The sequence below is a fragment of the Pelophylax lessonae genome (genome assembly GCF_965119305.1).
Source record: "Pelophylax lessonae genome assembly, chromosome: 4".
Taxonomy (NCBI): domain Eukaryota; kingdom Metazoa; phylum Chordata; class Amphibia; order Anura; family Ranidae; genus Pelophylax; species Pelophylax lessonae.
In genome coordinates, this window is record NC_138771.1 from 120,359,399 (window position 1) to 120,384,001 (window position 24,603).

At 42.3% G+C, this 24,603-nt stretch overlaps 1 protein-coding gene across 1 annotated transcript; it reads left to right on the forward strand.

Annotated features, from left to right (window-relative positions):
- Positions 1 to 1,408: 1,408 nt before the first annotated feature.
- On the forward strand, positions 1,409 to 23,618 carry COMMD4 (COMM domain containing 4). Its single transcript, XM_082254679.1, has 8 exons — positions 1,409 to 1,450; positions 11,131 to 11,202; positions 11,768 to 11,833; positions 13,217 to 13,256; positions 14,547 to 14,666; positions 16,168 to 16,248; positions 18,898 to 19,068; positions 23,150 to 23,618. Exons 1-8 carry the CDS (start codon positions 1,448 to 1,450, stop codon positions 23,188 to 23,190), a joined length of 594 nt encoding a protein of 197 aa, XP_082110805.1. The 5' UTR covers positions 1,409 to 1,447; the 3' UTR covers positions 23,191 to 23,618.
- The last annotated feature ends 985 nt before the right edge of the window (positions 23,619 to 24,603 follow it).

Consider the following 24,603-nt stretch of genomic DNA (forward strand, 5'->3'; position numbering starts at 1 on the left):
ACATGAAATCTCCCATTGGACCAATACGTTTACAATGCAGATGTGCCATACACACCCCCCTCTACCATATCTTACAATACGGCTGGATTTTACTGTGGAAATTTAAAGATACAGAGCCCCAAATATCACCCCTTAGGCTACAAACTCACATTTTCGCAATACTTCAAAATGGATCAGACATAAAATCTCCCATTGGACCAATACGTTTACAATGCAGATGTGTCATACACACCCCCCTCTACCATATCTTACAATACGGTGGGATTTTACTGTGGAAATTTAAAGATACAGAGCCCCAAATATTACCCCTTAGGCTACAAATTGACATTTTTTCAAAAATGTTAAATGGGCGAAAAATAAAATCTTCCATTGGACCAATACATTTACAATGCAGATGTGCCATACACACCCCCCTCTACCATATCTTACAATATGGTGAGATTTTACTGTGGAAATTTAAAGATACAGACACCCAAATATCACCCCTTAGGCTACAAATTGACATTTTCGCAATACTTCAAAATGGATCAGACACGAAATCTCCCATTGGACCAATACGTTTACAATTTGTAGACTAAGGGGCGATATTTGGGGCTCTGTATCTTTAAATTTCCACAGTAAAATCCCACCGTATTGTAAGATATGGTAGAGGGGGGTGTGTATGGCACATCTGCCTTGTAAACGTATTGGTCCAATGGGAGATTTTATTTTTCTCCCATTTAACATTTTTGAAAAAATGTCAGTTTGTAGCCTAAGAGGTGATATTTGGGTGTCTGTATCTTTAAATTTCAACAGTAAAATCCCACTGTATTGTAAGATATGGTAGAGAGGGGTGTGTATGACACATATGCATTGTAAACGTCCAATGGGAGATTTCATGTCTGATCCATTTTGAAGTATTGCGAAAATGTGAGTTTGTAGCCTAAGGGGTGATATTTGGGGCTCTGTATCTTTAAATTTCCAGAGTAAAATCCCACCGTATTGTAAGATGTGGTAGAGGGGGGTGTGTATGACACATTTGTGTAATAATTATTTTGTAGGTTACAATCTGCTGTGTATTGTGTCAAATAATGTTTCCATCTACAATTTCCAACACAAAAAAACTTGTCTGATAGCATGACCACTAATTTGGAACTGTCTGATGGCTTGACTGCAGTCAGTACTTGTTGCAGGCAGCCTGCCCTCACTGTGCTCTCTGCATGATAATAAATCACACACTCTGTATCCTTCTCACTTTCTTCGGAAGACTCATATAAGAAATAAAGAAATGGAATGTTTATAGCTGATAACAACTCTGCTTGGAAAGGTCAGCACTGAGCAGCACAGAACTACACCTGGTGAGGAAAGGAAAGGCTCTGTGTTACCTTCTAATAAAGTTGTTGAAGGCGGTGAAGTCACATGACCGGTGTGTGGTCAGCTGACAGGAAGAGCTCGTGTTGCTGACAATATGGTGAGTGTGTGCAGTGCTGGGGCTGTACCAGCACTGATGTACTGATTGTCGTGACACACAATGACGATATTTATCTGGGGGGGGGGAATTATAGTTCTGTGCGGAGTTATACTGTACGTGTGTGACATCGTCATCTTATTCCTCCTGGTCAGTGATGAAAGGTGAACCCCCCCATTAGGGTTGCCACCTCATCCCTCTAAACCAGGACACACATTAATTACACAGGTTCTGTGGCTGATGAAGGTGGTAATTAAACTCACTTGGTGCCTTGCCTGCATTATATTCGCTTCAGAACCTGTGTAATTATTATGTGTCCTGGATGAAAGGGATGAGGTGCCAACCCCTACACAGACACCTCACCATCCAACACTACACTGATCAGATGGCATGTCAGCCATGTCTGTAATGTGATGACATCTGTCTGGAAGCTGCCAGGAGGAATAATAATAATAATAAGCCTGTGTGATGTTAGAAGGTGCTGACTCCATGCAGATGCCTACAAATGTTCCATGTTTAAAACAATAAATTAATACCCGCGCTGTGATGAATAAATATTAGTGAATTATAAAATTATATATATATCTATCTAACCTGAAGCTGCTGCTCACCAAGTAAAAAAACGGGGAAGACTAAAAGACAAATAGGCAGCGCTAGCAGGTAAAATCTATAAATAAGTGCTGAATGGTAAAAAAAAGTATGATGTGATGAAAATTGTACTAAAAATTAAGTGCATATAATTCAATTATAAAATCATGAATGCATAAAATACTACAACGAATATGGTTAAATGTATGCACAAATCAGAAAATTCATAAAGTGCAACAAAAAAATATAATCCAGTGTCCACAAATTTTAAATAAAGTGCAAAATGTGTTTAAGGTGCAGTCCAAACTTATATTCTTCCAAAGAAGTTTATGGTGCAAAAAAGTGCTCAAAGTCCAAATAAAGTGCCCAAGTGCTCTTCAAAGAAAGTCCCCCTATGGGGATGCACTCACCAGATTTGGGATGTAAATGAGCCTTAAATATATATAATATTCTGTTTAGAAAGTCAGGGCAGCCACACGGAGACTAAAGGTTTCCCTTGTCCGGATGGATGGATAGCTGCAATCCTTTACTATGGGCTCCTTATTAGCTCCTCTCCACTCTCTTTTTGGAGACAAATGGATTCATTGCAGTTTAAACGTTTTCCTCACTGCCCCTGTCTGTTGTGAAGATCTGTCCCTCTCAGTGTGTTCACACTTCACACACACAGACGCACGCTGCTGTGTCTCAGGCTTCCCCCTCAGCCTGAGCCCGCCGCCGTAGGATTGCAGCTATCCATCCATCCGGACAAGGGAAACCTTTAGTCTCCGTGTGGCTGCCCTGACTTTCTAAACAGAATATTATATATATTTAAGGCTCATTTACATCCCAAATCTGGTGAGTGCATCCCCATAGGGGGACTTTCTTTGAAGAGCACTTGGGCACTTTATTTGGACTTTGAGCACTTTTTTGCACCATAAACTTCTTTGGAAGAATATAAGTTTGGACTGCACCTTAAACACATTTTGCACTTTATTTAAAATTTGTGGACACTGGATTATATTTTTTTGTTGCACTTTATGAATTTTCTGATTTGTGCATACATTTAACCATATTCGTTGTAGTATTTTATGCATTCATGATTTTATAATTGAATTATATGCACTTAATTTTTAGTACAATTTTCATCACATCATACTTTTTTTACCATTCAGCACTTATTTATAGATTTTACCTGCTAGCGCTGCCTATTTGTCTTTTAAATGTTCCATGTTGTTAACCACTTGTCACCCAGACCAATTCTGGCACTTCCCGCCTACATGTAAAAATCATAATTTTTTTTTTTGCGAGAAAATTACTTAGAACCTCTCAACATTTTATATGTTTTTAGCAGATACCCTAGGGAATAAAATGATGATTGTTGCAATTTTTTATATCGCAAGATGTTTGCACAGCAATTTTTCAAACGCGTTTCTTTCATAATTAAAAGAAAACATAATTTAGCCCAATTTTTTTGAATAATGTGAAAGCTGTTACACCGAGTAAATAGATACCTAACATGCCACGCTTTAAAATTGTGCGCACACATAGTATGGCGCCAAACTTCGGTACTTTAACCACTTGCCGACTGCCTAACGTAGATCTACGTCGTTAGCCTGTGAGGCTCTGGGGAGCGAGTGCGCGCCGCCGGAGGCGTGCTCCCGCTCGCTCACGGACCCCCCCCCCCCGCGTGTGCCCGGCGGATTCGATATCCGCCAGGCACTCGCGATCGTCCGTTAGAGCGGGAGGAGAAAGGCAGGCGGCTAATGTAAACACAGCCGCCTGTCATTCTCCCCTGTGTACTATGTAGGACCGTTGATCTCTGTTCTTACACAAGTAGCCATATCCAATCACAGTTAGGAACACACCCCTAGGGACACACTTAACCCCTCCCTCTCCAATAAAGTTAACCCCTTCCCTCCCAGTGTCATTTTTAAAGTAACAGTGCATATGTATAGCACTGATTACTGTAGTAATGTCACTGTTACCCCCAAAAGTGTCAAAAATGTCAGTCAAGGGTCCGATCTGTCCACCGCAATGTTGCAGTCCCGCAAAAAAAATCGCAGATCGCCGCCATTACTCGTTAAAAAAAAAAAAACAACAAAAATGACAAAAATCTTTCCCTTTGTTAGTAAACATAACTTTTGCACAAACCGATCAAAATACGCTTTTTGCGATTTTTTTTTTTTTTTTTTTTTTTTTTTTTTTTTTACCAAAAATATGTAGCAGAAAACAAATTGGCCTAAAATGTTAAAAAAAATTAGATTTTTACATTTTTTTGGGGGGAATTTCATATAAAAAAAAATGTGAAAAATATTGTTATTTTTGCAAAATTGCCGCTCTTCTTTTTTTGTTTATAGCGCATGATCAAAAAAATCGCACAGGTGATCAAATACCACCAAAAGGACGTCAAATTTGTTTAGGTACAGCGTCGCACGACTGCGCAATTGTCCGTTAAAGTCACGCAATGCCGAATCGCAAAATAGGCCCTGGTCAAGAAGGGGGTAAAATCTTCCGGGGCTTAAGTGGTTAAAATCTCCATAGGTGACGCTTTAAAATATTTACAGGATACAGAGGAGGTCTAGTGCTAGATTTATTGCTCTCGCTCTAACGTTCGTGGCAATACCTCACGTGTGGTTTGAACGCCGTCTACATATGCGGGTGCAACGTACGTATGGGTTCGCTTCTGCGTGCGGGGACGGGGGCACTTTAAACATTTTTTTTATTTTGCATTTCTAATTATATATGACACTTTCCCTTTTTACATTCTTTTTTTTATCACTTTTATTCCTATTACAAGGAATGTAAACATCGCTTGTAATAGGAATAGGGCGTGACAGGTCCTCTTTACAGAGAGATCTGGGGTCTATAAGTCCCCACATCTCTCCTCTAGGCTGGAAAGCCTAAAATAAAAAAAGATCTTGGCTTCCTAGCTGAGGCAGCGAAAGTGTTTACAACTGCCTTGGCCGAACGTGATGTCATAACGTTGCACCCAACCTCCGAAGGTAATAGAGGTCAGTTCTATGGTAAATGGCCTCCACCGGCTGATTCATTCTCTGGCTTGCCGATCGCACACGTGAGGCGGTAGAAGCACCAGAGGGCAGCAGGAGGGGGAGATGTCCTCTCCCACCTCCTGTAAAAACAATCAAAGGGCTGAACAGCCGCTATGATTGTTTGTACGGTGCAGGGAATCGCTGGCTGAAAAAGAAGATATCTGAATGATGTCTGTAGCTGCACCCATCATTCAGATATCCCCACCCAAAGTCCACGACGTCATATGATGATGTTGGGTGGTTAAATGAGTTCTCTGGTCACAGCATACACTTTCATGTTTTAGCATCAGCATTGTAATAACAACCCAGTAATAGTTATGTTTGACAATCCAATATAAGTTTACTTGAAAAATCTCCTTTTAGGTTTCCTTTTCTAAGAACTACATATCCCATGGTACGTTGCTGCCTGCAAGCAGTGATTCCAGTACTGCCTCCTGAGACCCTCCTATCAGCGCCTCTGTAGCTCAGAATGCAGGCTCAGTGAAATGTGTGACACAGCAGTGCCTACTCACAGGGCATAGTGAATATACAAGGTGGTATCAAATGTTTCGAGACTAGTTTTGTAACATGCCAACAGATGGCAGCACAAGGCTGCATGCACAGTCACAGGGAGCACAGATCTTCATAAGTCAGTGTGCCAAAAGACATCGTCCTGTGTACATCGGGAGCTGTGCAGCTGGTGCTATTCTGACCACGCGCGTTACCACGTCTGCTATTTCATCATGGACAGCAAGTTAGAAAAGAGAAAACGTGAAACTGGGCAAATCTGCCACAGAGATGTTTGCCATGATTCGGCAAGTTGCTGCAATGAGTCATTCAAGGTGTTTTGAGTGGCACGTGAAATTGTTCTCCGATGATCATCATGTACAAGTTGCGGAATGGTTTCACCATTTTCAGGGGTTGAGCTTGTTGAAGGTCTTCCTGATCTCTCGTAGTCTTTCAGTGAGGTTCTTCGGCTCTTGGAGGTGTTTTGAGTGGCACGCGTGCTTCAACAACTCATTGCGGCATTGCCGTAAACTTGCCGAATCATGCCAAACGCCTCTGTGGCACATTTGCTTTTAGTTCTTACTTGCTGTCAATAATGAAATAGCAGACATGGTAACGCAAGTGGTCAGAATAGCACCAGTTACACACCTCCCGATGTAGGCAGGACGATGTCTTTTGGCACACTGACTTATGAAGGTCGGTGCTCCCTGTGACTGTTTGTCATGCAAAAAAGATGTGCGTTTATTTAAGAATGTGAACTTCTCTTTGAAAGTGGAATTAAACTCCATTTTTGAACTATAATAAGGCTTTTTTTTTACAGTGGATAAAAAAAGTCTACACCCCCTGTAAAAATGTCAGGTTTCTGTGGTGTAAAAAAATGAGACAAAGATAAATAATTTCATAACTTTTTAATGGGACCTATAAACGGTACAACTCAATTGAACAACAAACTGAAATCTTTTAGGTGGGGGGAAGTAAAAAAAAAAAAAACAACCTTAAATAATATGGTTGCATAAGTGTGCACACCCTTTGAAGCAGGGTTCCACTCATTTTTGTGTTTATTACAAGTCAGCAGCTACAAAAAGTGTAGCTGCTGACTTTTAATAAACACACACTCACCTGTCCCAGGATCCAGCGATGCGGCCGCCCGGCGCCTTGATCCTCTCCTTCTCCTCTCGGTGGCACCGGCATCCCTGGTGTGGGCACCCGACTGTGACAGCATGCGACTTCACAGCCAGGTGCGCATGTGTGAGTCGCGCTGCTCGTTGTGAATTGATGGGCAATCTTCTGGGACTTCTGACATGTCCCACAAGATTGCAGGGAGGGGAGAGGAGAACTCCCGCTCAAGCCGCCTAGGTGGCCCGAGCAGAAGTGGGAGTGGGTACCTGTCAAATCTAGGTACTCTCTTTCCCCCACCAAAAAAAAAAATGACGTGCCAAATGTGGCATGTCAGGTGGTTAGCAGTATTTCAAGTGGAAGTTCCACTTTTGAGTGGAACTCTGCTTTAAACTAATACTTTGTTGAAGCACCTTTTGATTTTATTACAGCACTCAGTCTTTTTGGGTATGAGTTTTATCAGCATGGCACATCTTGACTTGGCAATATTTGCCCACTCTTCTTTGCAAAAAACACTCCAAATCTGTCAGATTGCAAGGGCATCTTCTGTGCAAAGCCTTCTTCAGATCATCCCACAGATTTAAAATCAGATTCAGGTCTGGGCTCTGGTTGGGCCATTCCAAAACTTTAATCTTCTACTGGTGAAGTCATTCCTTTGTTGATTTGGATTTATGCTTTGGGTTGTTGTCATGCTGAAAGATGAAGTTCCTCGTCATGTTCAGCTTTCTAGCAGAAGCCTGAAGGATTTGTACCCATATTGACTGGTATTTGGAACTGTTCATAATTCCTTCTACCTTGACTAAGGCCCCTGTTCCAGCTGAAGAAAAATAGCCCCTAAGCAGGTATGGTACCACCACCATGCTTCACTGTGGGTATGGTGTTCTTTTGGTAATGTGCAGTGTTCCATGTCTTTTGGAATTATGGCCAAAAAGTTAACCCTGGTTTCATCAGACCATAAACACATTTTCCCACATGCTTTTGGGAGACTTCCGATGTGTTTTTGCAAAATTTAGCTGGGCTTGGATGTTTTTCTTTGTAGGAAAAGGCTTCCGTCTTGCCACTCTTACCCATAGTCCAGACATATGAAGAATACGGGAGAATGTTGTCACATGTACCACACAGCCAGTACTTGGCAGATTATCCTGCAGCTCCTTTAATGTTGCTGTAGACCTCTTTGCAGCCTCCCTGACCAGTTTTCTTCTTGTCTTTTCATCAATTTTGGAGGGATGTCCAGTTCTTGGTAATGTCACTGTTGTGTCATATTTTCTCTACTTGATGATGACTGTCTTCACTGTGTTCGAAGGTATATCTAATGCCTTGGAAATTCTTTTGTACACTTCTGACTGATACCTTTTAACAATGAGATCCCTCTGATGCTTTGGAAGCTCTCTGCGGACCATGGCTTTTGCTGTAGGATGCGACTAAGAAAATGTCAGGAAAGACCTACTAGAACAGCTGAACTTTATTTTGGGTTAATTGGAGACACTTAAATGATGGCAGGTGTGTACTGACTCCTATTTAACCACTTAAGCCCCGGAAGATTTTACCCCCTTCCTGACCAGGGGGTATTTTGCGATTCGGCACTGCGTGACTTTAACGGACAATTGCGCGGTCGTGCGACGCTGTACCTAAACGAATTTGACGTCCTTTTTTTCCCACAAACAGAGCTTTCTTTTGGTGGTATTTGATCACCTATGCGATTTTTTGATCACGCGCTATAAACAAAAAAAGAGCGTAAATTTTGCAAAAATAACAATATTTTTCACATTTTTTTATATGAAATTCCCCCAAAAAAAAAAAGTAAAAATCAAAATTTTTTAAAATTTTCGGCCAATTTGTTTTATGCTACATATGTTTGGTAAAAAAAAATCGCAAAAAGCGTATTTTGATTGGTTTGCGCAAAAGTTATCGCGTTTACTAACAAAGGGAAAGATTTTTGTCATTTTTGTTGTTTTTTTTTTTAGCGCGTAATGGCGGCGATCTGCGATTTTTTTGCGGTACTGCGACATTGGGGCGGACAGATCGGACCCTTGACTGACATTTGTGACACTTTTGGGGTTACCAGTGACATTTCTACAGTAATCAGTGCTATACATATGCACTGTTACTCTAAAAATACACTGGTTGTGAAGGGGTTAACTTTATTTGGGAGGGAGGGGCTGTGTGTATCCCTAGGGGCGTGCTTTCTACTGTGATTGGCTGTGGCTTGAGCTGTAAGGACACTGATCAACGGATCTACATACTAGATCCATTTGATCAGTGTCTTTACAGCGAGGAGAATGACAGGCAGCTTGTTTACACAAGCTGCCTGACATTCTCCCTCTCCCCCGCCGATCGCCGAGTGACCGGCGGACATCGGGTCCGCTGGTCACACGCGCGGGGGGGTCCGTGACCACGCGGGAGCGCGCCTCCGGGGGCGCGCGCTCACTCCCTAGACCCTCACAAGCTAGTGACGTATCCCTACGTCACTTTGCCTGTGAGGGGCTGACTGCCGACGTAGATCGGCGTTGGGCAGTCGGCAAGTGGTTAAGATGAGTTTGAATGTGATTGCTTAATCCTGAACACAGCTACATCCCCCAGTTAGAAGGGTGTGCACACTTATGCAACCACATTGTTTTAGTTTTTACTAGACTTTTTATATCCACTGTACAGTGAATATCTCCTAAACGTGCACCGTATAGGACATATTCACACAACATGCAGTTAGTGATGCCACCAGCGCATTAGCTCTGAAGGAATGACATACAGTGCCGGACGTTCATAGCTCCATGCTGGAGCCGAGGGCTCTGGAGCACATGCACGGGAGTGACAGCCATTCGTACAGCCAGAGCCTGTGAAGATGGTAGCATCGAGGAGCCATGACCGCATTTCACTGGAGGGCTCTGTGTACAGGTGAGTCTGTCATATGTGCTAGTATGCAGTGCATACCAGTATATTGTGACTTAAACCTGCCGGGGAGCCATTGCTTTCTATTTTTCTGGTAGTTTACTACCAATTTAACCCTGTTGCTGCTATCCGGTTTGCTATTTTTACATGCTTTCTACAGGCTTAAAAGTTTAAAGAAAACAAATATTCTTTGCAGTGGGGCTGTGTCTGCCCTGCAAGGATTAATTACTTGTTTATATTAAAAAAGAATAGCGCGCAAATGCAAAAGAAATTACCACCAAATCTGAAGAGAGTCCATAAAAAAAATGGGGGTTTGGTCCCACCATATGACCATATCGTGCTCAAGCCCACTACTGCGTGAAAGTTTGACGCAGTAGTGGGCTTGAGCACGATATGGCCATATGGTGGGACCAAACCCCCATTTTTATTTATGGACTCTCTTCAGATTTGGTAGTAATTTCTTTTGCATTTGCGCGCTATTCTTTTTTAATATACATGTCTTTTAGTTCATAGCTGCAGCAGCTTTGGAAATACATGGGTATGCTCCCCCAAATTTTTTGCCTGTTTATTAATTGCTTGTTTATGCCTAGGGAAAAGAAATAAAAGGAGATTTTCTTACCTAATTCTCCACTCCTCCCTGCACCTAGACTAGTATCTGCCACATCTGCACCCCCACACTCCTCCAGTCTAGGGTCCTAGCGTTATCAAGACTGGAGCAGTGTACACAGCCCTGTACTGGGCTTGAGGATATCTAGCGACAGTCTATCGCTGGATAATGGGGGAGCAGAGGATCAGGTAAATATAGCAAATTACTACCCCCCCCCCCCCCCACCAGGGAAAACGAACAATTAACTATTGCAGTGGGGAGTAGTCCTCATTGATCAGCACTGCTCTCTGCACAATGAATGCACTGCACCATGATGAGTGACACCCCCCTCATTGAGTGGGCTCACCAAAATTGGACAATACAAGATTAGAAAAACATTGCCTGGTCTGATGAGTCTCGATATCAGCTGCGACATTGAGATGGTGGGGTCAGAATTTGGCATAAACAACCTGAAAGCATGGATCCATCCTGCCTTGTATCAATTACAAATCAAATATTACAGAGACGGGCTTTAAGAGTCGGTTCACACTGGGGCAACACGACTCCTTACTACTTCAGGGGTGACTTGTGCATTACCATGCACCACGACTTCGGAGCGACTTGCAGGGATTTCACATAATGGAAGTCTATGCAAGTCGCCCCGAAGTAGTACAGGACCCTTCTTCTAAGTCGGAGCGACTTGTGTCGCTCCTATTAGAACGGGTCCTGTAGCGGTCAATGGACCACGAGGGAGCACGACTTGTCAGGCTGACAAGTCGTCTGACAAGTCGCGCTAGTGTGAACCGGCTCTAAATGTTTTTGTAACGGTGCTCCTGGTCATCAGATAATCCACATGCCATCAAACGCCAATTTATAAAGCTGACTGCTTGTCCGCTATTCCTATCCCCCTAGTGCGCTATCTTTGTTTCCTCTTATGGTAATATGATATCTTCTTTTTACCAAATAACATGTATTTCTTTATTTCCCTTTAGAGGTTCCGTTTCTGCGGGGACTTGGATTGCCCTGATTGGGTTCTGGCAGAGATCAGCACATTGGCTAAAATAGTTAAGTGGAACATTTTAACATGTCCTATATAGAAAGCATAATGCATTTGTCTAGTTGATAACCTTTCCTTGTGAAAACACTCTGTTCTAATTACCCCAAAGAATATGAAAAGAGAAGGAACGCCGCTCCGTGTGAGAAGGATATGCCTGATAGACTTCACACATGGGTGCCCGCCCTGGCTCGCCTCTGCCAACTATGCAATACAAGAAAAAATGGTTGCACACCACGGCTGGTCCAGAATCCTTTTACTAAGTATCTTCAAACAAGACACTGACAGGTCGCTAGTGGTTGACGCGTTTCACACAAATGCTGTGCTTAAACATAACCATCATTGTGTTTGTGTCATCTGTTTGTATCATTATTATTATACAGGACTTCTTTGAAGATACTTAACAAATGATTCGGGGACCAGCCATGGTGTGCAGCCATTTCTTCTTGTATTACCCTGGAGAATGTGTTGGCAGCCTCCATGTTTGTCAGAACAGGTCTTCTTTAACATCATACTTTTTTTTTGGTTCCTCATGACAACACTTTTCTAACATTTTTATCCTTTTCTATTTTCAGTCCTCTGTTAAGCTAAAGCTGATCTGTGCCCAAGTGCTAAAAGAACAGCTGGGAGAAGCCATTGATGTAAGTTACATATTGGTTGAAAATGATCAAGCTGTAACTCTTGCACAGTTGTACAGGTTCCGCTCCTGTCCTGAAATTGCTTATCCTGATTCGTTTTCTGACTGGAGGACATCCAGATTAATCTAGCTTGTTTCTTCCCTTACAGTCCCTGCCCCACCCTTTTCATTTATTGGATTTCAGTTTTCAGTAGAGGTGCACTGAAAGGAAATGCTGATACCGAAAAACATAAAATGCAGGATGTACTTGGCCAAAAACCAAAACTGACAGTTTAAAAAAATATATATTTTTAGATGTAATTGAATTTCATTCGACTTTTTAATTAATATTATGAATGTAAATGAATATGAATTTATTGTCGGCCATTATCGGTACTTTTAGCGCAAGACAAACAAGAAAGATGCAATCCTTAAAATTGTAGATATGTATTCACACTGGTCCATTGCATTTCTGTTGTGGTGTTAAAAATCCTGCTTGCTGCATTTTTGGTCAGTTAAAAAAAACGCACCAAAAATGCACCTCCTCGTTCAAATGCATTGAAAACGCATTAATACTGCACCTGTGTTGTGGTTTTGTTTCACTTTTGTGTCACATTATCGGCACCTTTTTTTCTTTATCAGCAAAATCCTGAAAACACAATTTTTGGCCAATATATGTTTTGGCCGCCAAAATTTCGGGGCATCTCTAGTTTTGAGCATCATGTGGACATTGGCAAGAAAATGCCTAACTAGGAACGGCCACTCCTCCAGACTGACACCCACCCATTACGGCATTTTGATATCTGCATAGCTCTTCCTAGGTGTCAGCTCATTGGTTGCATCAGGGCTGAGGGGTCTTGAGTGAAATACTAAGGGTTCTCTGGAAGCTAAGTACAGCTCCTAGCCAGCCCCTCACACCAGCCATTATCTGCCTGCATTGCATAGAGAAACGGAGACCTTGATATGTAATTACCTCCCTCTCTGCTTACTGTTTAGTGTGATTTTTCTACCTAAAGTCTATTTTCTATATGTTACTCAAGGAATCATGCCTAGCTATAACCTGCAATACATGATACAGATCTCCTTTCTTTTCTTTGTCTTGTTTTCAGTATATTTATCCCTGCTTGTTATAGGAAGTGATGACCCAACACGTGTACCTAATTTAAATCTTTATGTACTTAAAATCTCTCCTTTGTTCCTTCTCATTTACTCAATAAAACATCTATGCAACAAGAGACCCAAGGCATATAGCGAAAACAGAAATGTTTTATTTACAAAATCTCAATAGTATATTAGGTGGGGGGAGAGGACAAAAATAGGCAAAATATAAGAAGATGAAACCACAGCTTTAGGAAAAAGTTTGCAGCTCATGCCTTAATTGTGTTTTTTTTTTACTTTTTTTCAACAGTATGAAAAAATTTTGAAGTTAACATCTGATGCTCGTTTTGGTAAGAATGTTATCATTTGTGAATTGTACATTAGTTGTGTAAATTTGTTTCTAGGCTTACAGTTACCTATACTACCTACTGAGAAGGTGAGTGGAGTTACTGAGGCAGAACTGTGCATGCTGTGCCACCACTGTTTGGGCTTGTATTAATGGGCAAACACAGCATGGATTCAGGTGCATTCAGCTTGTGTTTCAGCTCACTTTTAGATGCTCTTGAGATTCTTGAGTTCTTTTACAAATGCAAATGACCTCCTCCTAAGCTGCGGAAAGTTTCTTTGAGCATTACCATTGGTTGTATAGTGAGAAAAGAAGTGCCCAAACTAAGACAGTTCATACACTCATCGTTTTTTTTTTTTTTTTTAACCAGCAGGTTAAATGGAAAAAAATGATCCCATTTCCCCATCCAATCCTCTGGGAGCCTTCCCCGCCATCAGAATACAATGGTCAGTGCTGCTGGCACTGATTGATCGGAAAACCTTGACAGGCTGGTTGTATAGAAGTCAATTGGTAGATCGACTTCTGTACAACCAGGGTGCCCATGCATGGATTCATGTATGGCCAGCTTAATGCCTCTGTGCATGAGCTAGTTTCTTTGTTGATTTGAAATGCTGCAGTCTTACCTGAAACCATGATATCAGGAAGTGTTAGGACTACAAAACACCTCCTCCCATGTTATGGAAAAGGAGGGGGAAGGTGTTCTAACCCACTTCTTGTCCTAGAATGACAATGCTGCTTCTTCATAGATAACAGTACAAGTAGTCAGCATTGACACTCTAAGACAGAAAGTGTGTGAGTGGCAGTATCGCCAGGTAAAGTAGTCGTTTGGCTGGCTTTTGTCAGACGAGCATGCTGGAAAACCAGCAGCCAACCAGCTCCCAATCAGTGCTTTCAGCCAATGACCGGAGTGTTCTGGCAGGGGGGGGCATAACACAACAGCTCAGCGGGAGAGATCGCTGTACTAATGTCAAATTGTTAGTACAGTGGCTCCGACCAGAGCTAACAGGATTTTTTTTTTTTTTATTTAACCTGCTGGGTTGAATGGAAAAAAACTCGGTGTGTACCAGGCTTAAGGGAAAAGCCATCTCTAGGCTTATAGTCTGCAGAATGTTACCATGTTATTATTTTGATTTAGATACATGCCAAGCCATTTTTTTTTTTTTTTACTTCTGTATGCAGTCTCTAAAATGCACTATTGACAAATGACTATTTAGGAAAACTAATATTTAAATTAATTATTGAATGAATATAATCTATTTTTGCATTTGTCTCTCTCTCTTCCTTCTTCCTGTAGAGTCTGGTGACATTAAAGCAACCATTGCTGTACTTTGTTTTATTCTTTCAAGTGCAGCCAAGCACAATGTTAGCAGTGACAATCTGTCCAGTGAGCTTCAGCAACTGGGGCTTCCCAAAGGTAAGAATGGAGGAACACATTATTTCTAAAACTAACCATTCCTAGACAGTCAGACTTTTGTAGACCCTGTATGGTTTCAAACAGTCAGTCATGAGAGAAATAAGGGGGTCTGACATACATATCAGAAGTGGGAGTTATGTATTTCTCTCATTACATGTTTCCTTTAAAAGTATTTGCTTCCTCTCTAGTGAAGCTGTTGTCAGCAGGAAGGGAAGTTCTAATCCTTCCCCATCTTATCCAAAACTAAATAAATGTTTTTTGGCCAGACATACACTTTAAGGCCCATTTGAACCTTCAGTTTAAATCGGCAAAATACCAGGTTCATCAAAATTGTTCCAGCTGATCTTCTTTAAAAATCAGGCAATATACTGCAGAGTGGGACGCTTGCTCTCTGTGGGGAAGCAGTGGTCTTTTTCTGTAGAGGTCTAACACACCCCTGCTGAGTCAGAGCTGGAGCATGACCTTTGCTGATTGCAAAGCTATAGGTCTGATGCAATATGAGGTGTGTCTGACCTCTGCCATGAGATCACTGCTGGCAGGGGACAGACTCAGGCTCAAGACATTTCACACCTTTTTGTTTTGATGCTCCTGTAATGTCTTTAGCTGATTTAAACTTAAAGCCAAACCTTACCCAAATGGGGAAATTGTGCCCCCCTCTCCCATATTTGCAATGTCTTTTTGGTGGGGGTGGGGGAGTGGGTAACTAATTTTGACAGGTACCTGCTTCTGCTTCAACCTCCTAGGCATTCAGAGCAATAGTTTGCCCCCCACCTCTCCCCGCAGCCTCTTGGGACACATCATAGGTCCCAGGAGACTGCAAAACCATTCATGGGGTGCAGCGGGCAGCCGGGTGTGAAGCCACAAGGAGTCGCAGCTGGCTTTTTTTTTGTCCATTTGACTAACAGCAGTGGGAGCCAATGACTCCCACTGCTACCAATCTGTCCAATGAGGAGAGAAGCTGCGGCAGCCGGCTGCGCTTGTGCACATCACTGGATCTAATAGGGCTCAGGTAAGTAAAAGGGGGGTCTGGGGGGAAGCTGCAGCACAGTAGGTTTTTCATCCTAATGCATAAAATGCATGAAGGTGCAAAACCTTAAGGCTTTAAAACTACTTTAAGATGCCGACATCATGGACCTGAAGAGTAGCAAAGAGCCAAGTCGGGTGAGGACATCAAGTGTGTGTGTGTTTTGTATCTGCTAACATTTACATTTTTGTATACAGGATGAAGATGGAGCCCTCATTTTGGCTTTAAGTGGTGTGGCTCAAAAAGCTTGTATGATGCAATAACCCTGTATAATAAATGATTAACTGCTGTAGTTTGTCTCTTTTGATTGTTTTACTGCGCATTGCTTTAAGCATCTTATCAACTTTTTCAGTGCTTTGTTTTTTAACGGCAAGAATATTGGCTCTGAGAATTTTTGCAGAATATTGGTTCTGAGAATTTTTGCTGGGTAAAATATGGGTGAATCATCTAACATTAAATCATTTATTACATTTCCAGAACATGCAGTCTCTTTGTGCCGCTCTTACGAAGAAAAGCAGACTGCTTTACAAGAAACATTGAGGGAGAGTAGCCTTCGCTGTGAGTATATAATTTGTGCATTCCCAAACTCCATTTCCCTCTTCAATGGGACTTAAGACTAGTACACACTATACATTTTGAAAAAAAAACTGACAGCTCTGGTGGTACCTGCTGTACTATTTGACATTAGTACAGCGATCTCCCCTGCTGAGCTGTTGTGTTCTGAGAAAGGGATGGCGCCTCCTTCAGAACACTAAGGTCAGCGTTCTCCGCATTGGCTGAGAGCACTGCTCAGGAGTCGCTCAGCTGCTGGTTTTCTAGCATGCACGGCCGGCTTCTTTCTGACTGGCTGCCATACACATGGCCTAATATCCACTGGTTTTATTGAACCAGCCGATCTCGTCTGACCTTTGACCCATGGGTACTAGGCTTATGGATCTGTTCAAAATACTATCTCAGTTTTGGAATAAAAGAAACCCTATAGAAGTTCCCCCCCTCTCTTCCAATTTGAAAAGCAAGGGACCCATTCCTTACTGCCCAGCTGGAAGATGTTTACTCTGTTTTCCCCCAGGTGCCTGTGCTGCAGTCTGCAGGCATGACTACTAATTCTTTATGGATGAATGAAAGAGCCACCTCAGCATTTTTTGTAATGGAAATAAAAATAGTCTTCCATTTCCTATCCTCCTAATTGTGAGCAACCCCTTCAAGAATGAAAACCTCTTAGCATTGGAATGCTGACCCTATGGTTTTCAGTCACTGACTTGGAAAAGGAATGCAGATAAGGTGTTCTGTGTTCTACCTTAACATGCTGCTGTTTTGCTTCAGGTCAATAATTCAGAAGCCAGAAAATCGTGATAGTTTCTTGACCGATTTCTTTTAATTTAACACTGCTAACAAAATATTGTCTAAAGACTTAAAATTTAAATGATTACACAATGATTAGTAAATTTAGGACTTACTTTGATCTTTGAACTTTCAACGCTTCAAAGCTCCAGGTTTAAGTGCCGGTTCACATTCTTGCGGCTGCGGTGATCGCATTTAATATCGGAGCGCACCGCTCCTTCATTACATGCGATCGGCTGTGCGGTGCGAATTCAGCCATACACTTTGTATGGCTGAATTCGCACTGCACCCGCACAGGACCCTTTTTTCAGCCGCATCAGGATCGGATCGCACAGTGGTTCACACTTGTGCGAACTGTAAAGATCGCACTGCGATATGCGATCAAACTGGGGGTGTCGTTAACATTTCATTGACACCCCCAGTGTATCACATATGGCAGTGTGAACTGCCAGGGGTGCGTTTGCGATGCGGGAACAGGCTGCGAATTCGCAGCCTTCCCGCATCGCATAAGTGTGAACCGGCACTAAAGTGATTGTAAAAGCTTATTAGTTGTTTTCTTTTTTAAAACAACATGTTGCACACAGCAGCTCTGAACCTCCTCTTCTGGGGTTTCCTGTTGGCACTGTAGGCTCCTCCTCTTTTCTGAGTGCCCCCAGAGCAACTAAATCTCCACATCACTTTAAAAGAGTCCAGATATGACTTTATTCTATTAAAAGTCAGGGAGACAAACCAAAGCGTTTTAGGGGTCTAAACATGCCCCCTTCACCAGGGCTTAATACTGAAAACAAACTAAGTGAACTTGACCTTTTTAATGGTATTTCTTCCAGTGAAGTGCAAGCACAGGTCCTATCGGCAGCTGGTTTGGTCTGTTGAAAAGTCTGAACCCAGAAAGAAGACTGGGAGGAGATGGCAGTGCCCATGACAGCTGCGAGCACTGACTTCAGAGCTCTGGAGGGGATTGTTTGGCAGATAAGTCTGCCATAATGTGCTGATCTGCAAAAGTACATTATGGCAGAAAGCTCCCGGGGGCCATTTTTAATTTTTAACATTTTTGTTACGTTACATTCCAAGCCCAGAAGACTGTTCCCAGGAACCAGATTACTTACATCAACATCAATGCCTTAAGACCAATAAGATAACCTTATGGGTCCAGCACTATTTTTTCACTTTTCCAGTCAGTGACTTGGAAAACAAAAAAATGTTTTTGGATGAGAATTGCAGCTGGGGAACTTATTTTATGGAAGAGAGCTTAGTAGTGACACCCTCCATATTGCCTTACTACAGATTTTCCTTAAGTGGCTTGTCAGAAAACCACGCAGAGCTGCGCTTTTGTTTCCTCCTATTTTGTGAAGGTGGCAATGAGTTTTAAATAATATACCACAAAAGACACATAAAATGTTATAATTAAACATTAATTGCATTACATTTATAAGATGTTTTTGCTTGTGTGCTAGATTAGGTTGATGTCATTGTCAACTTTTGTTCTCTATCCATGCGCAACAAAGAGTTGCACCTACCCCTATAATGCAAGGATACACTTTTAAAATGCACAGAAATAAACTTTCCCACAGTCGTCTTCCAGGATAGGTCCTGAGACACAGAGCTCCTAACCCCCGCGACCCCCCCCCCCCCCCACAAATCCCCTCTGTACAGATAGGTGCGGTTGTGGTGTTCCCTGCTTTCAGTACCTGGTGAAGGTCTGCATTTGTGTGTCTCCACCATTGCCAGCTTTTCATGACTGATACTGTCCCAGTAGTTTCTGCCATTCTTTTTTCTTTCTTGTACAAACAAATAGTACTTATTAAAGTGGGGTTGGCCTATAAATGGTAGAGAGTAATAGTTGTAACTGTTCTTATGTTTTTGCAGTATCGCACTTGTCTTCAGTAAGCTGGCGTGTAGACCAGACTCTTAGCTCCAGTATTCTCCAGGAAGTCAATGAGCCCTTAGTCCACCTCAATCTTCATGTGGCAGATGCTAGAAACCCCAGTCCAGTTGCTGTGACTGTGTCTTCCAGTAAATTAAGGGTGTTACTAACAGGTGAGATTGTTACATACCTGCTTGTCCTATCCTTTCACATGCATTTAGTAACATGTAGTGTAGATAAAGCATATTTTCTCTTTCGTTCATTGACGGCCACGGCTCTTCATCTTCATGACTATAGGGTTATGCTGCCCCCTACAGGAGTAGGACACTAGGCAGAGAAAAAGCTTGAGTACGCCTATGGGGCAGTCCTGCTTCCTGCTATAGGTATTCAGTTTTTTCTGCCTAGTCAGGAGTAGGGACATAGTTCCTTGCTGGGATCTCTGGTCCTAGCTATTTTTTTTCAATTGAATTTTTTCCTTTTATTTTTTTGTTCCTATGAGAATCTACTATCGACTGCCATACTGGGCGACGAACTGGATTATCTGTATCCTTAAGGTCCCCTCAATTCAGGCAGCAAGCGCGTGCAGACCGCAGCTCTGCACTAGGTCAGCCACAACATAGCCCGACTGGACAGGGGCTGGCCTGCGAGTTAAACGTCTCGTGAGGGCGACCATGTTTTTGGAGCTCAGATGGGCGGTGGGAAGTCCTCGGCCTCTAGTGCTAATAGCTAGTCATGCCTTTTACTGAACGCTGCGCGGTATGGAGAAGCTTTAAACCCACTTTATCGTTTATTGACTGAGGCAGTTCCTGATGCATTTCAGTAGGGTTATACTGCCCCCTACAGAAATAGGACACTAGACAGAAAAAAGTTCTGGTTATGCCTATGGGCAGTCCAAGAGGGTACACCCTCTTTCTTCCTGCATAAGATGTCCGTTTGAATTTGTCTAGTCAGGAGGAGACTTCCTCTCAGGGAGGATTTACTGTCTCAAGGGCCAATCTTCCATCCTGCTTTACGGTCGCTGGCTTTGACGGCTTGGCTGTTGAAAGTCAGGTGTTGAAGGACAGGGGTTTGTCTGCTTCAGTGATTTCCTACTCTGCCTAAAGCGAGGAAAGCGACTTCTAGGAAGATTTATCATCGTACGTGGAAGTCGTTCTATTCGCGTATTGAGTCTCTTGGGGCTCTTACTCGGTGGCTCAGATATTGGCTTTCCTTCAATGGGGAGTTTATCAAAAAATGGTCTTGAGTACTACCAAGGGTCAAGTTTCGGCCTTGGCAGTTTTTTTTCCAAAGGCCGTTGGCCACCCATTCCCTGGTGCTTAACTTCATCCAGGGGGTGTACCTTGTACACCTTGTAGGGATTGTACCTTGTAGGGGGTCTATCTTGGTACCTATGGTGCGACATCTGTTGCCACCTTGGGACCTTAATTTGGTGCTGTCGGTTCTTCATAAACCTCCTTTTGAAAGTATTCGGGAGATTCCCCTGCTTACCTTATCCCAGAAGGTGGCCTTCTTGGTGCTTCTGCAGGCATGGTGTCGGAACTGGCAGGGCTGTCCTGTCGTTCTCCCTATCTGGTGGTTCACATGGATAAAGTGGTACTTCATCCGGATCCGTCCTTCCTTCCGGAGGTGGTTACCTTCTTTGTGTCTTAAGCCAAAACATCCCAAGGGATTTGAACTGCTTACTTTGGATGTGGTTCGGGAAATCGGGGTGTACTTGGCAACTACTGAGTCTTTTTCGAAAGTCAGAATCGCTCTTTGTACTCACGGATGGTCCAAAGGAAGGGCTGTCTGCCTCTGCTGCAACTATTTCCAGATGGATCAGACAGACAATTGTGCAGGCTTTTTCAATTATGGGTCAGGTTCCACCTTTCCCTGTTAGGGCGCATTCTACTCAATGCTTAGTGCTTCCTGGGCTTTTCACCATCAGCCATCTGTGGTTCAGGTTCAAGGCGGCTACCTGGTTGTCTGTTCACGCCTTTACCAAATTTTATAAGGTGGATGTGCTGGCATCTGCTGATGCCTCTTTTGGCCGCAAAGTTTTGCAGGCTGCTGCTTAGGGGGCTTTTTGGCCTTCCTTGAGGGTGTTTACTGTTTGTCTCAGGTGGGCCTCATCTTGTTTTTCTGATGAGTCCTATGTTGCCTGGTTGGCTATGTTTAGCCTTGGGGACTTGTTTTTTTCTGCTGTTCCCACCCCTCATTTTATGGCACTGATTTGGGACGTCTCTACTGATATGCATCCGAGACTGCGTCCGTCAATGAACGATAGAGAAAACTGTATTTTTGAGTTAACGTAAAATCCTTTTCTCTTAAGTTCATTGACGAACGCAGTAACCCCCCCTCTATTTTGAGTTGGGTTGGTATTACTTTTCTGACACTGCTTTGATACAAAACTGACATCCTATGCAGGAAGAGAGAGGGTGTACCCTCTGGGACTGCCCATAGGCATAGCCAGAACTTTTTTTCCTGTCTAGTGTCCTACTCCTGTAAGGGGCAGTATAACCCTGCTGATATGCATCAGGAACTGCCTCCGTCAATGAACTTAAGAGAAAAGTATTTTACGGTAAATCAAAAATCCATTTTTTTTCTCAATGAAACTCCCCCCCAGTGCTGATACAGCAAGGCTGACATCCTCCTGTCCCAATGCCAGACCTTTTTCTGGGGTTGTGTTAGTGGAAACCGAGGTCCCATCCACTACCACAGGAAACCCATCCTTTGTTAGTTGAGGGCAGAGGCCAGCAGCACTCTGCTCTGTTGCCAGCTCTTCTGCTGGGTTGGTGTCATCATTCTGGGGTGCCGTTGACTGCTCCATCTTTCTTACCCTCATCTGACTGTTGGGACAACCTTCTGGTACCGTCTCCCAGGTGCACAGATCCTGGCTGGGGAGGGAAGACCGTTTCCTCCACTCTGACTGACTGTTGGAGAGGGAGGACAAAAAACCTCCTCTCCTGTCTCCCCCTGGATCCTGATCTGCTGCTAGGGAGGGATCATCACCTTCTCATCCTGGGCCTCTGGAACTACCACAGGTGTGGGGCGGAGGTCTTGGACCCTATGTCCAGTTGTCAGCGCTTCAGCTGGGTGTAGAAGCTTAACTTCATTATCTTGTTGCTGGGGAGAGGGGCTGATTTTTTTCCGTTTGCAGCACACAAAATGCATGGTACCTCAGAAGCCTGTGGTTTGGTGTGGATGGATTTTAAAAGTCATGCCTGCCGTATTTGCTGTGTGTTCCAGTGTGTCGGGTAGCCCATTAAAATAAATAGTTTGTTGAAAACGTGCAGAAAACTGCTCGCACTTGGAGGCATCTATATGGTGTGATTGAGCCCTTATACCAGGATCTTGGCACCCTTCCAGCCCTCTAATGTCAATACACTGCAGAAGTTTCTAAACTGAACTGTTGAAGCTGACTGAAACCTGACATTAGAGTCTTTGTTGTGATCTTTGAGAATTAACTACTTCAAAGCTGTAATTGTAGCCCTTATTTTCCAACCTCATTCTTCAAATACCCCCAACAGACAATGTATGGTGAATTTTCCATAATTAAAATAGCTGTCAAAAAACCAAGCTACAGACATTAATTTATATCACCTGTACAGGGAAATCCTGCAACATGACCTGTTGAGTGTACTTGAGGACTGGAGTTTGGGAACCACTGCCTTATCTGAAGAAAATACTATATGTAACATTAGGGGAGATACTAAAACTGGAGCACTCAGCATCGGTGCAGTTGTGCATGGTAGCCAATCGGCTTCTAACTTCAGCTTGTTCAAGTAGGCTTTGAATAAAAAAAAGAAAACCCAGAAGCTGAATGGTTTCTATGCAGAGCTGCACCAGAATTTACACGCTCCAGTTTTAGTAAATCAACCCTATCGTGTATAGTTTTAAAGTTATAGTTTATTTCCATTGGTTATTTTACTAAATGAAAATGTTTAGATGTGTCCATAACCATTGCATTATCTCTGTAAAACTGCTTCTGTTTATGGAAGGAAAACTATTGCTAATACGTTAATGGATACACGAAACATCTAAATACCACACATAATGGAGCTACCAAAGAATAGATATGTTATTCTCTAGAATGTATAAAAATATTTCACATACACTTGTATTGGAGAGACGTCATTTAATATCTGTATTCAGTCAACACATTTGGCCTATATTTGAAATATACTGTCAAAACTCTTTTTTTTTTTTTTTTTTTTTTTTTTTTTTTTTTTTTTAACCAGAGTTAAAAATAACCATTTGTTTTTGTGTTTCTAGAATTAAAACAAGCCCTCGAAATGATGAATACCATCAACTGACACTGCTGGTTTTTGTCAGCTCTGCTGTCTCGGTCTTCATTTCAGAAGAGCCTACAAGAACTTTAATAAAGTAGGCATTTGCTGATGACAATTACGTCTTGAGTAAAGTCAAGAAGTTCTTTATAAGCACTGAGCTCTCCAAGCTATACATGCTTTCAGAAGATTGGCATTCTGAAACTGTGCCGCATTATGGACCAGGATACATGCAGTGGACTGGAGAACATAACTTGGCTCTATGCTGTTGTGACGTCTAGCAAGAAGTCAAATTGATTTGTCGGTGTTCAGCTGGAGACTTTAGCTTTCTGAATTTCTGGCACTTATATTTTCTGTGTTATGTGACTAAATAAGAGAAATCAGATTTTATTCCCAGCACTTCTATCCTACTAAATGGTCATTTTCTATGTTGTGATTCAAACTTTCCCTGATTGTTGTTGGCATGCGTGTAGGTTGTCAGCAACTAATAAAACACTTTATTACTATAGGAACTACTTAGATGTTTGGTGCTTGATTTATATCTTGATGTATACATTTAAACATTTCATTTTAAACCTGTAAGAATATTTGATAATATAAGTAGTTCATCAGATACCTGGCAACAGACGCGGTCAGCTAATTCCTTGTTTACAGCAGCAATGTGGAAACACTATCTTTCTCAAAGTCACTCTTTGCACATCCAAAGATATGCCTATCACCTGTTAGGTTAATAGGGCCCCAGGAACTGCATCACTGGGTCGGGTAGGAGACGTGTTCTCTATTGGGACCCATTATAGGGTGGCACTGTAACTGCACATGAAAAGGTATGAGCTGAGAGCTTATGCTGTTAGCTGTCAGTTTTAGTGCTGGCTTTATGTTATTGAACTCCAGTGACCAAGGGCAGACCACCTTGTTTTTGGAACCCTAATAGGGATTCAAAGCCCAGTATTCAATTTTTTTTCCAAAGGGAATGTACCCTTTCAGCTATGAAGAATTAAACCTCCTATTTTTGAATAACTTTTGGGGACCTGTGAGGGATCTGCACTTGAGTCTTTGGACAAGGGCATCTGGTCTAGCCATTAGGAGGGGATCCCACTCTACCTATGTGTTTGTTTTTTTTGTTTTCTTTTATAGAAAATGTAACCGGAAGTGCTGCAACACATAATGGTAGATGGAGACACCCAAACCTCCCAGTTGGGCAGAATCCGAAATCATGGACAGGAGATCTAATTTTAGAAATATCCAAGACATAAAAGAAACCATATATATATATATATATATATATATATATATATATATATATATAGAGTTCAATAAAAGCACCAAACATGTCCAAGAGTCCAAAAAAATCCAATGCGTTTAAGGGGCCAGATAGATTTCACATTCATCAAGGCTTGGGAATTTTCTATTTCAAAAATGTTGAAAGGTTGTTTTTTTTTT